The sequence below is a fragment of the Phoxinus phoxinus genome (genome assembly GCF_949152265.1).
Source record: "Phoxinus phoxinus genome assembly, chromosome: 13".
Taxonomy (NCBI): domain Eukaryota; kingdom Metazoa; phylum Chordata; class Actinopteri; order Cypriniformes; family Leuciscidae; genus Phoxinus; species Phoxinus phoxinus.
Genome location: NC_136888.1, coordinates 14,581,055 through 14,599,136, shown reverse-complemented (window position 1 = coordinate 14,599,136; position 18,082 = coordinate 14,581,055). Strand labels below are relative to the sequence as shown.

Genomic DNA, 18,082 nt, shown 5'->3' with positions numbered 1-18,082 from the left:
CAAATGTTTGCCGGATGTTCCCAAATTAAAGCAGGGCACATATCAATCAATAAATCAATGAAGTAGAGCTCTCAGTGTCTGTTAGGAAATTTCCCATTTCCTTCCTAACAAGGTTGCTCTCGTAAATAGACGTCCATTATTATTGACTAATTACATTTAGCTCATTGATTCATTGATGGTCAGTCAAAGTTCATGCTAAGAAGAACTAATACATATTAAAATATTTGAATGTTGTGGGATTGTGGCTTATTTAAGAGATAGACATGTTTCTGCCTATGATAATATAGCAGGTATTATATATATATATATATAATGGAATATTATATATGATAGTTTAAAACTGATATTGATTATACATCCTATTGCCTACTCATTTAAAATTCTCAATGTCATTTCTTCAGGACAGCGTATTCATCGTTGTATATGATAGGTTAACTGTCCATTGACAAAAGTACCTCTTCCGTCCAGTGAAGGGCAAGTATGCCTCTGAGGAATTGATACTTGAGAGGTTTTAAATAGGAGGGATGCACTTCCTCCCTTCAGTTCATGCCGAGCTCTCACTGCACGAACTTCAGGCATGGAAAAATTCATCACTCCTCTGTGAGGACATACGATTTTCCAGCCTGCATTTTATTCTGAAGGTAGGATTTGATTTAGATTTTTTTTTTCATTTTAAAGATACCGGTTGAACAGGTTAAAGTTTTCAGTTATTAGTTGTATGAGCGTATGTTACTTGTATGTATGTTATATGCATATATATGTATAAAATAACACATATCCTGAGTGGAGATGATCTTTATATGATGTAGGCTTTTTCATGTTTTTTAAATTAATGTAGGAATGATAAAATGTTGGAGACTTAAACTGCTTTACGGTGCCCATTACAGTTTTCCAAAAATATGTCATTTATTTTATCAAATGTAAAAAAAAACTTTTTTATAACAAATTAAAGATATAAAAAGATATATTATTTTAAATTAATTAATAATTACATAATAATAGCATGTATATATATATATATATGTGTGTGTGTATAATGTATTTCATGTTTTGTAAGTTAATGTATAATGATAAAACTGCTTTAAAGTGCCCGAAAACATTTAATAGTTTTCCTAAATATATATATAAAAAAAGTTAAATATTGTTTTTAAACTATGTAAAATAGTTTTTATCTAAATGTTTAAAAAATATATATTTAAAAATTATATTCTATTATTTCTATAATATGAATTATTATGTCTATTATTTTAAGTGTTTTTATATAAATGTGAATAGAATCCTGTTTATTTTCTGATAACTCACCACAAAAAAAGTTATTTGGGACTGTAGTTGGATATGAATCATGTGTCTGTGCATAAATATACAGTGCATTCATTAATCTCGTAATATTTTATGCCTTTCAGTATGGACACCTTAAATTAGATTATTAGCCTCGTAGTTGTAGCATTATTCCTCATATTTTTCTTTGCCAATCGTAATTGATTTTCAAATTCTGTGCAGCACTTTTCTGAAAAGGGCCTGCAGCAATGTCAGAGAGGAAGCCCAAAAACTCGGACACGCGTCCCAAGAACCTGCGGAGCTGGAGTGCTGATAGTTACATCCGCAGCATTAAAAAACGCTCCCGAGGGTCACGCCATGAGACAGCGCCCAGAGGGGAAGATGGGGAAGGAACAGACGACCAGGGCGTACGCTCTGCCTCCTGTCCTCGGAGACGCCGAGAGCGAAAGTGCAGCTGCACGATCCCTGGAGAACCAGATTCAGACTCCCCTTGCAGGAAAGGTCTGTCCCGTCGTTCCCTGAGGCAGAAGTTTCAGGATGCCGTTGGCCAGTGCCTTCCTCTTCGCATCCACCACCACCACCACCATCATCACCAGTCCGGGTCCTCACGCCCCTTCTCTGTCCTCCTTTGGTCCAAACGGAAGATTCATGTGTCCGAGCTCATGGAGGACAAGTGTCCGTTCTCTCCGAAATCCGAACTGGCTCAGTGTTGGCATCTGATCAAGAGACACGGCGGTCACACCAAACCCGCTTTAAGTATCGAAACCGAACCCAAGGGTCCCTTGTTATCCTCCTCACCTCCAGCGCTCATTTCCTGGGAGGAGATCAACTCATCCGGGGCTTCTAGTCTGGATGACTGGGATCCGTCTTTTGCACACAGGGGCGCCCAGTGCTGCGCCCACACTGACTACATCCTGGTTCCAGATCTGCTTCAGATCAACAACAGCCCCTGTTATTGGGGGGTCCTGGATCGCTTCGAAGCCGAGCAGCTTTTGGAAGGGCAACCAGAAGGAACCTTTCTGCTACGAGACTCTGCCCAGGACGAATACCTCTTCTCGGTTAGCTTCAGGCGCTATAGCCGCTCCCTCCACGCTCGGATAGAGCAAAACGGGAAGCGCTTTAGCTTTGATGGCCGTGACCCTTGTATGTACAGAGATTCCAGCGTCACGGGCCTACTAAAGCACTACAGTGACCCTGCCAGCTGCCTGTTTTTCGAGCCTCTTCTCTCTCGCCCTCTACCTAGGAACTTTCCGTTCTCTCTGCAGCACATGTGCAGGGCGGTCATCTGTAGCTGTACAACGTATCAGGGCATCGATGCTTTGCCATTACCCTACACTTTGAGACACTTCCTTAGGGAATACCACTATCGGTGCAATGGAGCTTGTGCTGTTTAAAAACGGACAGAAATGGGACGAAACTACATGTTGCTTGATTTGACGGATTGAAAGGCACAGTAAATGTATTCAACACAGCATGGTGGACGTAGTTACCATGCAGCACAAAAAAAACTGTTCATGTTTCTAATGAAATCTTGTGCAAACCAAAGATATGCAGGACATTGGTTCACATATTAAGTATATTTTGCAGGTTTTCTACTATATAAATTTAATTTCCTTCTTGTTTATCATCTGTTATCATCATTTACTTTTTGTATGCAGTTTTGTACCCTAGATCTTCATGATAAAACATGAAATGAATCACTTTTGTTTCATTTATTGGACGTTTTTCCTATTGTAGTACTTACCAGATTCCACTAGATGGCAGACTTGTTAAACTGACTTGACAATTTCTGACTACTACTACTACTACTATCTATTCATCTTGTATTTTAGAACTAAACAGGGCCTAAACCATATTTGTTTGAGTTGCAAAACCATGTCAGTATATTATTTGCTAAATATGTCCCGTATAACCACAGTCTTGAAGCAATTGTAGCTAGACATTTTCAATAAAACAAGCAATAGAATCAACAAATAAATTAAGACTGTTTTGTTTCGCTGTGCTATGGTTTACATCAAATCTCCTTTCAGATTATGTTTTATCATACAAGATTTCACTGGGTAGTTCATATGTGAAATTAACTGCTATTTATGAATCTGGGTGCATTGATGTAGGCTACAGGGAGAAAACCAGAAAGCTGAGGGGCTTATATTGATGAAAAGATCAATAATATTCTCACTTTTTACAAAATGTGATATAATTTTCTCTTAGAAAACTGATTCACTCATGATCTGCCAAACTCATTCATGTTAAATATTTATGTTCCTCAGATTATGAAATCTATTAATTTAAAGTGAAGGATCTTTATCATGAACTCATACCTTTATAGCTCATATATACCATTGTGAAATATGAGAAGAACCGCTATACAGACAAAACAACAAATGTTGCATTCATAATTAGGAAAATAGTACAGACACAATTCTCTACTTTTAACTTCATTGTAGGAGGATATTTGCTGATCACCATTTTTAAATGTCTCAAAGATCCTTCTGGGTACAATTGGTCTTTAAATTGTAGGAAAATGCGGACACATGACCACAAACAAAAAAGACAGGAACTAAATCATGCAGAAATGACATGCCCTAATGTGACCATTAATCTTATCATAATATTTGGTATTGCATTTCATTCTACAAGCAGATACAAGAGCTGCTTCCTGGAGTATCAAATTATTCAACAAACAGACAATGAGGATAATTTGTCTATTCTCTTGAAGAGGATTAAACGTTCAACCCTAGGCTGTATTACATTATTGATGCTTAAGCCTTATACCAGACAGTTTTGCTGCAGGCAGATCCCATTGCTGTTTGCCTGTCTTTCTTTGTTCTAAGAACGATGACATTGTTTTTACATGCAGCTCAGGCATTTTAAAATAATAGTAACTACGAGAAATGATTGACTGATTCATTTATAACAATAAATAATTATTTTTTTAAATACTTTTAATGTAGAACTAATATATCTGGAACGTCACTAAACGTCACACTTTGGGTGGGGTCAATATTCTGATTCAGCCAATGACATTTGGTAAAAATCAACGGCCCGTCCCACTTTTACACGTCACTGGTGTCAGCGCGGGAGATGTGAGCGAGTGTGGCGCTGAATACTGAGAATTACCGCCAAGCTAAAGCTGTAAGTACTGCGTGTTGTTTAAAACATTTATGCAGCATATATATCGATGTATTGTTATTCGATCATAGTCGTTTACTTTGACACGTCCATTCTTTCAGGATATTTTGGTTTTATTCCGCGTTTGTTGATCATTTTGTATGTAAAGTGTCTTAGTGGCACATTTGCACTTCTTTGTTTTCCAAAAGAATATGTTTTTTTGTCTAAACTTGAGAAAAAAAATTAACTTTCTTTTAGTAAAGGCTGTTTATGTTTGCATCTCAAGACATCTGCTGTCTTGTCAAATGACATTATTTCAATTTGTGATTTGTATATGTGATCGTAGTCAGTCTGTGTTCCTAGAGAGATCAAGTAGGGAAGTTAAATTAATACAAACAATATAATTTGTCACAAGTGCCAGCAGTTACAGATAATAGAAAAAAAGTTAATTAAGTACATATTTGATTATAGAAGTAAGTTAGTATGCTGTAAGTATTAGTATATCTGTTATATAAGCAAAAGTGTGTATCAATGTGTGCAAGTTACATTAGACTATATAAGACTTGACACAGAGTATCAATGTATTGCATGAGCATTGAGGATAAATTAAATTATGCATTATTTCTGTATATGAAATGCTTAATTCCAAATATAAAATGATGTATGTGTATATACATATATATATGTGTGTGTATATATATATATATATATATATATATATATATATATATATATATATATATATATATATATATATGAATATATGTAATACTAATATATATTATAACACATATTACCAGCAGACATTGCCTGTCCTGTATCTGATTGTCCTCCTGAGAGCATCATGCCGTGTGAAAGGAAGCCCATGCGTTACGGTCACTCAGAAGGCCACACTGATGTCTGCTTTGATGATGAGGGAAAGTAAGTAACATATTTTGTAATCGCTCAAACTATGTACATTTGATTTCAGACTTAACAAATTGGCAATTTTAAGATGCCTGTAATCCACTATATGATCTTTCCCAGGTGTATTGTGACTTGTGGGAGTGATGGTGATGTCCGCATATGGGAAAGTCTAGATGACGACGATCCCAAGTCTATAAATGTCGGGGAGAAGGTCTATTCTGTAGCCTTGAAGGTAAGTTAACATTTGTTTTGGTGTGTTCTTTCACAGTTTATTCTAAAAGCATAATTACATTAATAATGCTACGGAGGCTTTTCTCGTAAAACACCTGAAAACGGTCTATTAAATTTGAATCCTGTTCATTTTACTGCTATTTAAATGTCAGTGTTTATTTTTCCCTACAGAATGGAAAGCTGGTTACAGCAGTTTCCAACAACACGGTTCAGATTCACACTTTCCCAGAGGGAGATCCAGATGGCATACTCACTCGATTCACCACCAACGCAAACCACGTCGCCTTCAACGCCAGCGGGTCAAGAGTGGCTGCCGGCTCAAGGTACGAGTTGCTTTCATTCCTTTACATGATACATACATGTTCTTAAAGGGATAATTCACCCCAAAATTTTAATTGGCAAGTCAACAATTACTCACCCTCATGTTTTTAAACCCATAAGACTTTCGTTAATCTTCGTAACGCAACTGAAGAACTTTTTAATGAAATCTGAGAGATTTCTTTGTCTCCTTTGAAAGTCTATTTACCCAAAACTTAGACGGTTTAAAATGTTCATAAAGCGATTGTAAAAGAAATCAATGAACAGCTCAACAGTATTTGCTTGACAGTCTAGAAAAAAACTTGGTTCTTGTGCAGCAAGCAAACATGTTTGAGCTTCTGTTTACCAAAATTAAATCTGTTCATCATATAAAGCGATCGTGTCTCTTCAGAAGGCTTGGATTAAACTGCCTGATTTATAGGGATTTACTTTCTTCGAAAGACTTACGGGTTTGGAGGTTGATTAAATGATGACCGTATTAACATTTTTGGGTGAACTATCCCTTTAAGCATGTTTGTCTTACTTCCATGTTTTGTTTTATATGTATTTTTAGTAGCAGTTCTATGTTTTAGTTCAAATTGGTGAAATAAAAATCATTCAAATCTCATGGGTCATTTAATATTTGAGTTCTCCCATCTCCGTGCTTTTGTGGAGAGGAAACCACTTCGATTGTTGTATGATTAGTTACAAATGGCCGTTTGCCGGACATATGGATTGGTTTAAGTGGCTGCATCACGGATGAAGGCAGAGAGCATGTCACAGCATTGATTGAGCGGTTTTATCCCGCTGCCGATGCTTGAATATTGATGTACGGGCAGCTGAGCTCCAAACAGGTTATTTGATTTTTTTTTTTCTTCCTATAGAGGTCGGAAATGAGTTTTCATTTATTTCCCCACTTCAGATCAAAAGATCTACAGTGCCAATATGAGTCTCTGTTGAGCTGAAAATGGTGGAGGATGAAGGGGCTAATTTTGGCGTTCTGTTTTCCAGCGACTTCCTGGTGAAGATAGTGGAGGTGGCGGACAGCAGTCAGCAGAAGACCCTACGTGGGCATGACGCTCCCGTCCTCAGTGTGGCTCTTGATCCTTCTGATGAGTTCCTTGTGAGTGTTGAGAGTGCCTTTTTTAATGGTCAACAGTGTTATTTTTTAAATGTGCCTAATTTAAGAATGACTCGTGAATCAGTTATCACTGTCATGTTTGTCGCATACATTACTGTTGAAAAGTTTGGGGTCAGTAAGATGTAGAATTTTTTTTTTTTTTTTGAAAGAATGCATTAAATTGATAAAAATAGTAAAGACATTAATAATATTACTAAATATTTATATTTCAAATAAATGCTGTTCTTTTGATCTTTCTATTCAAAGAATCCTGAAAAAAAGTCATGGTTTTCTTTCCACAAAATATGAAGCAGCACAACTGGTTTCAACATTGATGCACCGATTGATCGACTGGTGACCGGAATTGGCCGATTTTCACGTGATCGGCCATGACCGGCAACCGGCTGGTCAGTCTGACATATGCCGATTTTATGCCGGTCAAATGCACTCGGGCGCCGCATGATTAACCTTGTGAGCAGTACAGTCCCATATATAGGATTATTATTTCTGTGCCCCTGAGAGTACGGTCACGGTGCCACATATGGGATTTAGAATGTTCAGTGACGTCGCATAGATTCAAACTGCTTTCGTGCGTGTCTGGCGCTGAGCCGGAGTCGGGCGCGCTCAGCGCTGTCATATATCACAATTTTGCAGTGTTTTCAACCACATAATGTTTATTTTAGGTTTCAGACATTTAAATACACATAAGCACGAGTAAAACAATACATTTGGAGTTTGTAAAATACACACTGATGTCTGTGGAAGCAGCAATAACAATCTATTCAAATATAATTTGCCGACGTGTTATTAATTTCAGACAAACATTGTGGAAATAACTATAAAGTTTACTCCATTCTTCTCACAGTTCACCGGCAAATGTATTGCATGTATTTCGGGAGAAATTGTTGAATTCACGTGCTGTAAATCCGACTGACAGGACAACATGGCGGCGCCCATCTCGCGTTATAGATCAAGATTATTTATAAAGGTTTTTAAACGACCAAACACACTCACTTGCACGTATTTGAGAATCGAATATCAGATAGTTGATGACAAGGTAAGCAAGTTTGTGAATATTTTGAATAAAAAAAGAAAAACTAAATAAAAGCGACACATCTGTCATACAGTTTTATGGCTGCGGTGTGATGCGTCGCCATGGAAATATTAAAGGGAACGTTCTAAAATAACGGTCGCCTTGAAAAAACTCGCTCTGGGGGGTCAGTTGTTAGAATAATTTAAACTTACGCGTGAAAGGGTTAAAAAAAAAGAAAATAAATATTTGTGTGTGCTGTAAAGTGGTTAGAAAAAAACAAAATCAGAATCGGCTAAAATAGGTATCGGCAGGTCAAACTCAATGAAAAATTGGAAATCGGCCTAGAAAATTGTAATCGGTGCATCTAATAATAAATGTTTTATGAGCAGCAAAACAGCATATTAAAATAATTTCTAAAGGATCATGTGACACTGAAGACTGGAGTAATGATGCCTAAAATTCAGCTTTGCCATCACAAAAAGAAATAACAGTTTAAATTTTAAATATTTGAAAATGTAATTGTAATTGTAATAAAATGACATAGTAATTAATTTTTTATTAAATTCATTTAAAAAAAAAACTGCTTTGGTGAGCATAAGAGACACTTTCAAAAGCATTAAAAATCTTACCGATCCCAGGCTTGTGAACTGTCCTGTGTGTTGTTTGTGAAATTGAACATGTTCTGATGAGTATTTATGTATTAAAAATGACTGTTGGGCCAGTATTGGTAATTTTGCTGTGCTGATGTAACTACAGGCTTCCTCCAGCTGTGATGGATCAGTCACTGTGTGGTCTATTGAGTCACAGGTGAGGCCCTATCAGCTCTTCATACAACGACATGCATGTACAACAGATCTCAGTTTGGATCTCATTCTGGACCCTTCTGTATTTTGATGTAAAGCTAATCCCTGTTGTGTGTTTTAGACTCAAGTAGCTCAATGGAAAGTTCTCCAGAAGTCAAGTGATGTTAGCAATGCCAAGTCTCTCTGTAGACTTGCTTGGCAGCCTCGTTCTGGAAAGGTATTGAAAATGTCACGTTTATATAAGCTTTTTTAAAATTCACTTAACATTTTCAGGATTCTCTCTTCGGTGGCTTCATATATAACTGTTTGATGAGCACATCAGTCAATCTGTCACTCTTGTAAACGACTCCTATTACCAGTTTCTTACAACAGTTGTGACATTAAGACACATTTTCTTTTTTTCATTGTTGTATGTACTTGCAGCTGCTTGCCGTACCGGTGGACTTGACCATTCAGCTGTATGACAAAAACACATGGACGAACGTTAGCACGCTATCTGATGAACTCATCACGCAGGTCAGTAGAAAACCATCCAGTAGTTTACAGTGGAACAGTTACATATGAGAGGAATATAATTAGAAAAGGTCATTTGTGGGTGGTGGAAACCTTTATTAGCGTTACAATTGCGTATTAACCTTTCCCTTACTGTATCAGATGTTGTGTGTTATATTGCAATGCATTTTAATGTTGTCATGACATTAAATTCTTTCCAATTCGTTCTCCTCCCCAGGTTTTTAATGTTGTGGTCTGGTCGCCGTGTGGGAAGTTTCTGGCTGCAGGAACGGTTGGCGGAAACCTGTTGATTTGGGATGTAGAGGCCAAACTGTGTATCGAGAGGTTATAGTCATATCGATCTTAATATTATTGATAATTTTGGATGTTGAAACCCAGTGTTGGAGGTAATGCTTTACAAGTAATGTGAGTTACGCAATCAGATTACTTTTTTCCCCAAGGAATTAGTGAAGCAACGCAATACTTTTAAATGAAAAAAGTTCTTTAAAAGTACCATAATGCATTTCTTTATATAAAAAGTAATTAAGTAGCGTTACTTTTTAAGGGAGTAACACAATGTTGTAACGCATTACTTTTAGAGCCCGACCGATAAAGGATTTTGAAGGCCGATACCGATACAAATATTTGTTGGTTTTAAAATCCGATATTCCGATATATCGGCTGATATTTTTTTTTTTTTTTTTTTTTATATGAAACGCGCAACAAAACATTAACAGATTTCCCTAACATTAGTTAGTAGTAGTTGCAGTTTCTTACCCCATTGGCAGATAATTTTGCTTGTTTTAAGCAAAAAATACTTAAATTACTTTCTTTTTATCTTAAAACAAAATAGAATTTCTTATGTCATTTTACTTCTCTAGTAAATGCTTCTTGATTTAATAATTTTTAGATATTTGGACTGGAAACAAAACAAAAATACTAAGTAAGAAAAGCATTTTCAATCATCAGTTGCTGCCTGCCTTCTAAAACCTACTATTTAGCGATCTAAATCCATTGTGACTCGTTAATGCTGCGGCTGAATGACAGTCTGCAACGCACACTTGGCGTTATTGGATTTCACACACGTGTAAAAGAAAAGCTAACTTTTATGCACAAGCTACGTTTGATACTTTTTCTCTGTCTAAATGTTCACTCCTCGCAAGTCTATAACTTACATTTTACAATGCAGGGACTGTAACTAGAGATATGCTAGTTATAAATACATTAATCATTACTTTATTTAGGCAGAATAAGTTTGTTGTGGTTTCCAAGCTCGTAACGTTAGCGGTCTTCCACTGATAGTGGCATTGATTAGCTAGTCTATGATGAGCCATAATTTAGCAATGGATAACGTCATACTGCAAATTGTAAAACATACATTTTCAATATAACAGGCCAAGGAGAGATGATACGTCTCATTGCTATAACTGTCACGCTATTAAAGAAATACTTCAGTCACATTGTCAAAAGTTAAAAGGACAGTCAGTCAACTACACTGTAACAACGTAACGTTACTAGCTAATTCCGCTTCACTCTCGGCTTATTTAACAGCAGCAAAACTGGACATGATAGTCACAAATTTTGTCATGCTTATTTGAGTTAAGACAACTGATGGTGATGTTATTTTAATTGTTATTCAAGCAATGAATGTATATGTTTCGTGACCAACTCACCACGAACTCAGTAATAACCAGTGCCGCTGCTCCCACCACGCGCATCACGCGCTGTCCGTAAGGCATCAATAGCTGAGGGAGCACCAAAAAAATTGCCTCCCGGAAGTTCTGGGACTCTCCCGCATATTGATAGCGGCTCACTGATGCCCGCGAATTAGTTAAAATCTCCGGAATCTAGAGCGAGCGCGCCCGCGAGACAGAGACTGTGCTTCCAAACCGTGTAGCGCGTGCACGGCAGAGAGGGAGAGAGAGCAAGAGACCGCGCGCGTGTGTGCCTGTAATATCCCTGAAGCCTGTTTCGTCCGTTTTTTTTTTTTTTTTTTTTTTTTTTTGAAATATTCATTTATCGGCCATTATAAATGCCGATACCGATAGTTTGGAAAATGCCTAATATCGGCCGATAATATCGGCCTGCCGATATATCGGTCGGGCTCTAATTACTTTTAAAAGTAACTTTCCCCAACACTGTTGAACTGACAGTGTAAATATTGTATTGACCTTGCATTGAATATAACTGTACACAATATTGGTTGTATTTGGATGTTTCTAGTGGTGATGGTGTTTGTTAATCTTGTACCATTGCAGACAGAAACACGAGAAAGGGTTCACTGTGTGTGGGATGGCGTGGCATCCCTCAGGGGGCCGGATCGCTTACACGGACACAGAGGGCTGCCTCGGGCTCCTGGAAGACGTGTCCTCCGCTTCCTCTACTATCCAGAACACCAAGGTCAGCTGTACCCTCAGGCTCTCGCCTTTTTTCCCTGAACGTACTGCATCAGAAATAGCATCGCCAAAGTAAAGTCATGCTGAGTGTTTAATAAGGGTTTAACAATACATTGTTATATCAAGATATAGCCATATAAAAATGCGACTCTATGCATCATTGATGTAAACGATATGACTCCCGATACAGAGTTAGTTTTATCCAAGACTCGGCTTACTGTATTTGTATAGTATAATTCACCAAATAATGTTCATTCTGTCATGTACTCACCCTTATGTCGTTTCAAACATAGGATTTTCGTACAACTTCCAAACACAAATGAAGATATTTCTGTCCCTCCATTTAAAGTAATTCCTTTAAAACTTCTAAAAAAGTTTTTAAGATCTAAAAAAACATAAATGCATCGTAAAAATAATCAATTGAGTGGTCTTATTCATATCTGAGTCTTCTGAAGAGACAGGATGACTTTGTATGATGGACAGATTTACAACTCACATACTGTAGTAAACACGGACGTTCGAATGCTGGGTCCATTTATAGTTTGGGAATATCATTTTGTCACGCTTTCTTGTGATTAGATCTGTCATTGATCATCTGAAGAGCATATGCTCCTCGAAGTGAAAGCATAATTTAACTTGTGTGTTTTTTGTTTCGGTAGTATGGTGATGCAAAGGATTTTAGATTGTTTATTATTATTACATCAGTTCATGTAGTTAGAAATGTTAACACATTTTCATATTCATACTGAAATATGCATGAAGTACTGATTATATAATGTCTGTACATAAATGTTAATTTAAACGTGCTCCTTTTTTAACTCATGTAAATGAATGTATAATGTTTTTTTACACTGATATTTAGGCCACTGCAGTTAAAGAAACCAATGACTACGATGACCTGTTTGATGAGGATGATGACCGGATGCTGGACGAGGGCACGACTGACTCGCGGTCTCCAGTGAAGAAACCCATCATGGATGACGACGACGACGATGATGACCTCATGCCTGCCACGGGCAGACCGCGGAACAGAGGGTCCTTCTTGGATGACGATGACAATTCTCAAGGTATGAGACATCACCGCAAAGCAAACAGTGTAGGAAGATGCTTCGAGTAAAGCGCTTTAATTAAAGGTCTGATGTTTTGGCATCTCAAGATCCAGGCTCTGTAAAACTGGATGGACTTCCAGAGGAGGATGGCAGCAGTGCTGTTCTTCCTGCGGTGGGTCCTGCAGTGTCCCGTCCCATGTACGAGGGTCCCATGCCATCACAACCCCAAAGGGCTTTCCAGCCGGGATCTACCCCAGTGCATCTCATGCATCGCTTTATGGTGAGGAGAAATCATACCCGTTTTCAACTCGAATAGAGATTGATTGAGACGGTTTTGTGACCATGGAAATTATTTCCTGATTTGCAGAGAGTTTTTCATTTTGGGTTTTGAACACAATGACATCATTATTAGACAACAATTAGGGCTGGGTCGAGAAACGGACAAATACACATGAGATTATGTCAAAATATCCTTATAAACACAGTTGGTTTTGTCTTAGGAGAATGTAAACAAAAGAAAACATGTGTACAGTAATTTGCATTAGGTCTTAAAGTGACAGCACCCTAATAAACCTGCAGCCATCTGTGTCGTCAATTTGAAGGACAAAAGAAAAAAAAAAAATAATAATTTTGGGGAAAAACTGCCCTTGACTGAATAACTTTTAAGGATTAATCTATATTTTATTTATAATATAAAACTATGCAGTGTTATTTTACATTTGATTTAAATTTCCATACCTGAACTTTGTTCCGTGGTATTTATTTGTGCTATTGCTAATTTGTTTATTTGTTCTTATTTTGTCACTGACTGTTTACTTGTCTTTAATAATGTCTGAAATTTATATTAGTTAAGTCTAGTTGTTTTTGCTGTGGTGTTTTTGTTAAAATCATAGGCAAAAGTTCCTAGTGTAAGTGTTCTTTAGGCTACTGATTTTTGTTCATGGTTTTCAGCTGCAACAGAATGTTTTGCAAAAAGACACAGATTAAATGTGTATATCTAAATGTTTGACTTAAATATTTTTTTTTACCTTGGAATTGGAATTGAAACTGGGAATCGATAAGAATTGGAATCGCTAAAATTCAAGCGATACGGTACCGGCCCTTACTACAACAGCATAAACATACAGTAATATGCATTACAAATATTTAATAATAATAATTCATTATTTTAAAAACACAATGTGCAAACAACAAACACCGTACAACAACTTTAAGTGATTATGCTGATTTACTGTTAAATCAAATGTAGTGAAAGTAAACATTTTTGTTTTTATTTAAAATGAGAAGATCTTTTAAAGCTCCCTATGTTCCTTCTCAGATGTGGAACTCCGTGGGCATCGTCCGTGGCTATAATGATGATCAGGACAACGCCATTGATGTGGAGTTTCACGATACTGCGATCCATCATGCCATGCATCTCACCAACTCCCTGGGCCACACCATGGCTGATCTTTCCCAGGAGGCCGTGCTGCTGGCCTGTGAGGGAACTGATGAGCTCGCCAGGTACAAGATCTTAGTAATCATAGTTGACTCGATTTCTTTAAGTTTAGACATTAAGGCTTTCATCTCTTTAATTTAGACATTTGCTGAATTGAATTTGGAGTTCTTTTTTTATCCAACAGGTCAGCTATTACAGTAAGTTAGATTACAGTCAGGAGAAGCTGGTGTGAACCTTGCTCTGTAGACCCATTTCCCCTTTGTCCTTAATTGCTTGTCCATGTTTGCGAAGCAAATTTGCACTTTGCCTCCATTTTTATTTGCATAACTTCTAATCCAGTAGAAATCTGGTAGTGAATTATCTGTCGGTGAATTGCAAACTACTGCCTATCTGTGAAATGCACTTTTTAAATGAATAATTAATTGCAAGTGTTCGAGTGGAACGGGTTACACATTATTTTAAGATGTTTTTGTTAGTGTAATTATACATTTAAGTACTGAGTAATATTAAGAACATATACTTGAAATAGCATAAGGGTTATGATTAAGGCTTGGTTTAGGGTTAGTTGCATTTAATTATGCATAATTTACTGTTATTATTACATTAATTGTATTTAACAAATCTAACAAGGACACTCACTGTAAGATAGTGTTACTGGAAAATGTAACAATGGTACCAGTGCTGTAACATAATCGTGCTGTAACATAATCATACCCTGAAACTCCTTAAACATAATGACAGAAAGATATTTACATGTAAAAAGAATATGAAAACTGATATATATATACATAGAGAGAGTAAACATTTTGGTATAAAGAACAAGTAACATCATAGGAAACAATAGATATTATGTCATAAATATTTTAATAGAAAATCTGCATCTTTTCGTTCATTTTTCAAATGTCTAATTTTCACTATATTTCTCTCTCTTTCTCAACAGTAAGATCCAGTGTTTGCACTTCTCGTGCTGGGACACTCAAAAGGACTGGATGGTGGATCTTCCTAAAGGCGAGGACGTGCGTGCCTTGTGTTTGGGTCAGGGCTGGGCGGCAGTGGCCACCAGTGCTCTGATGGTCAGGCTGTTCTCCATCGGTGGTGTGCAGAAGGAGATCTTCAGTCTGCCAGGAGCTGTGGTCTGCATGGCAGGACACGGAGAGCAGCTCCTCGTAGTGTATCACAGAGGTACTTATGCATATCGCCTGGTTCAAATAAGTGAGCAAGTGACAAATATGTGTATCGGCCAATAGTTGTTTGTTAAAATCTGTATTGCATTGGCACAAAAAAAAATCCTAATTGTGTATCCCTAATGCTAGTGTTTGTTATTTATGTCTGAATTGCAAACAAACTGGTTCCTTTTAATGATTAATTTAAAATGTTTGGCACAGCAGTTGTAAATTAGAATTTTTTTAATTTACTCAAAAAGAAAGTAGTAATTTGTGAAATGCCACATCTGCAATTGACTCAAATGGAATAAATCCTTTCTTTAACCATTAAATTAACAATATGAATTTGGAGAATCCGAACAGATTCTCCAAAAATGAATCTGACTTTGCTTGTGCTTTGTGTCTTCAAATTGGTTGAGCTTGATTGTCATGTATGCCGTCAGGTACTGGGTTTGATGGAGACCAGGCCCTTGGCGTACAGCTGCTCCAGCTCGGGCGGAAGAGAAGGCAGGTCATCCACGGAGAACCGTTGCCTCTCTCACGGAAGTCCTACCTGGCATGGATGGGCTTCACTGGAGAGGGTGAGTCACCTTCTCCGGTTGAGCAGGAGTACACACACACACACACACACACACACATATTTGCTTAAGCTCTATTGTATTCACTTCCTGCTGTTTGAATTATTTTCTTTAAGGAAATTGAGAAAAATAAACAACTGCCTAGAGAATTATGTAATCTTGACTTTAGCTTCAATTTCCTGATAGTTGTCACATGCTATGCACAATACCCTTCAAAAGTAAAGTGTAATAATATTTCTCAATTTTATTGTTTTTGCTGTATTTTGATCAAATAAATGCAGCCTTGGTGAGCATAAGAGACTTTTCAAAAACATAAAAAAAATTACAGACCCCCAACTTTTGAACAGTAGTGTATGCATACAGAGCCTCAATCAAATGGACTAAAAGCCACAAAACTGATTTAAAGGGGTTCTGTGGTTTCTTTAGTTTACCTATTTGAGGAGTGAATGATCATAACTCTTTTTGCAGGAACCCCGTGCTGTATTGACTCGGAGGGTGTTGCACGTATGCTGAACCGGACCCTGGGGAACACCTGGGCTCCTGTCTGCAACACCAGAGACACCTGCAAGAGCAAATCAGACCATTGTTGGGTTGTTGGGGTTCATGAGAATCCACAGCAGATCAGGTGCGTCATTTTCCTTTATTCACAAATGTCAGATCTATATGGAAGCTTGTTTCGACCACAAAATAAAGCATTTTAAAAGATAATTGCAACTTTTTATCTCAGGATTGTGTGATATAAAATCGCGATTGCGTGATATAGCATCAGAATTGTATGATATTAAATCTCAATTGCGTGATTTAAAGTCAGAAAAACTTGCTATTCTGACTTTAAGAATTGCAATTGTGAATTTATATCAGGCAATTGCGACTATATCATGAAATTCTGACTTTATTTCTTGCAATTGCAAGCTTATATAATGTAATTCTAAAGTTATATCTCACAATCCTGAGATTTGCGAGATGGAAACTCACAATTGTGGGGGACAAAGTCAGAATTATGAGATAAACAAGCTTCCTTAGATCTGTGACCCACTGTGTCCATAGTGAGTGAAACTGGGAATCCTCCTCATTTTGTCTCAGGTGTATCCCATGTAAAGGCTCACGTTTCCCACCCACCCTGCCCCGCCCTGCTGTGGCCGTCCTGCCCTTTAACCTGCCTTATTGCCAGACCACTACAGAGAAAGGCCAAATGGAGGTATGGCCTAAAATTGAGTCTTGTCAAATTCATTTTAACTATAGTGTCATGTAGAGGTCTCTACTTATATTTGTTTTATTTATTTATACATTTTAAATTGTTGGTCTGACATCATGTTCAGAATGATGTCTTAGCAGTGTTTCTTGCTGTTTTTTGCTCCAGAATTTTGTGAAATGAATGTGTCTTTATAAAATAGGTCAGCTTATAAAAACATACATTGTTTCATTCTATTTTTATGTTTATTTTATTTTATTTCCAGTGTTGCTGACCTGGACTAAAAGTCAGTTGTAGCCATCCCTGTCTTGCTAGTGCATTACTTATCTGACACTTAATGTGGATCCTGAAATATACAATATGTTTTTTTTTTTAAACTGTGTATTTGTTTGTTTTCTAGGAGCAGTACTGGCGGTCTATGCTCTTTCATAACCACTTTGGCTTTCTGTCATCCAATGATTATGAAATTGACAGCGAGGGTCAGTCTCAGGCTGAGAAAGAGCAGCAGGAACTGCTTATGAAGATGTTCGCTGTAAGTCATTCATGTGGCCAGAACAGGAAGTTAAAGCCTGGTTAAATTCAATTGCTTATGCCTGGATTGAATTTCACTGTGATTTCTGTAAAACAATTGTGGAATGTCATAAATCAGAACTCTGCTTTGACATGTGTATGTCTTATTTTCAGGCTTGGCTTGCACATTTGATCAGATTTGTTTTAACGGTCCTTCCAGACATCTCACCATGTTTTATGCTGTTTGTTGTCTGTTTGTGTGTGTGCCCGGGCAGCTGTCGTGTAAACTGGAGCGTGAGTTCCGGTGTGTGGAGCTGGCTGAGCTGATGACTCACAGCGTTGTGACGCTCGCCATCCGTTACGCATCTCGTTCCAGACGCATGGCCCTGGCACAGAGACTCAGTGAACTCGCCCTGGAAAAGGCCAATCAGCTGCAGGAGGAGGAGCAGGAAGAAGATGATGAGCCGGCCTATCAGAGGTTAGCA

At 37.5% G+C, this 18,082-nt stretch overlaps 2 protein-coding genes across 5 annotated transcripts in view; both read left to right on the top strand.

Moving 5' to 3' along the window:
* Positions 1-18,082, top strand: part of wdhd1 (WD repeat and HMG-box DNA binding protein 1) — a 32,420-nt gene that overhangs the window by 8,087 nt on the left and 6,251 nt on the right. Inside the window, exons 1-19 of one of the 4 annotated variants that reach the window (XM_079632109.1) lie at positions 4,297-4,413; positions 5,190-5,310; positions 5,416-5,527; positions 5,698-5,849; positions 6,835-6,946; positions 8,733-8,783; positions 8,901-8,996; positions 9,203-9,295; positions 9,510-9,616; positions 11,530-11,671; positions 12,530-12,734; positions 12,824-12,996; positions 14,035-14,219; positions 15,095-15,336; positions 15,761-15,898; positions 16,364-16,520; positions 16,979-17,093; positions 17,488-17,619; positions 17,873-18,075. In XM_079632109.1, the coding sequence (XP_079488235.1) occupies positions 5,234-5,310; positions 5,416-5,527; positions 5,698-5,849; positions 6,835-6,946; positions 8,733-8,783; positions 8,901-8,996; positions 9,203-9,295; positions 9,510-9,616; positions 11,530-11,671; positions 12,530-12,734; positions 12,824-12,996; positions 14,035-14,219; positions 15,095-15,336; positions 15,761-15,898; positions 16,364-16,520; positions 16,979-17,093; positions 17,488-17,619; positions 17,873-18,075 (2,492 nt within the window). In that variant the 5' untranslated portion in view covers positions 4,297-4,413; positions 5,190-5,233. Of the gene's footprint in view, positions 1-4,296; positions 4,414-5,189; positions 5,311-5,415; positions 5,528-5,697; positions 5,850-6,834; positions 6,947-8,732; positions 8,784-8,900; positions 8,997-9,202; positions 9,296-9,509; positions 9,617-11,529; positions 11,672-12,529; positions 12,735-12,823; positions 12,997-14,034; positions 14,220-15,094; positions 15,337-15,760; positions 15,899-16,363; positions 16,521-16,978; positions 17,094-17,487; positions 17,620-17,872; positions 18,076-18,082 lie in introns of those variants that run through there. The other 3 variants (XM_079632108.1, XM_079632107.1, XM_079632106.1) reach the window with 3 other exon arrangements.
* On the top strand, positions 407-3,240 carry socs4 (suppressor of cytokine signaling 4). Its single transcript, XM_079632136.1, is given in 3 exon segments — positions 407-621; positions 624-641; positions 1,516-3,240. Coding segments are annotated over 3 exon segments (1,272 nt in total). The 5' UTR covers positions 407-524; the 3' UTR covers positions 2,673-3,240.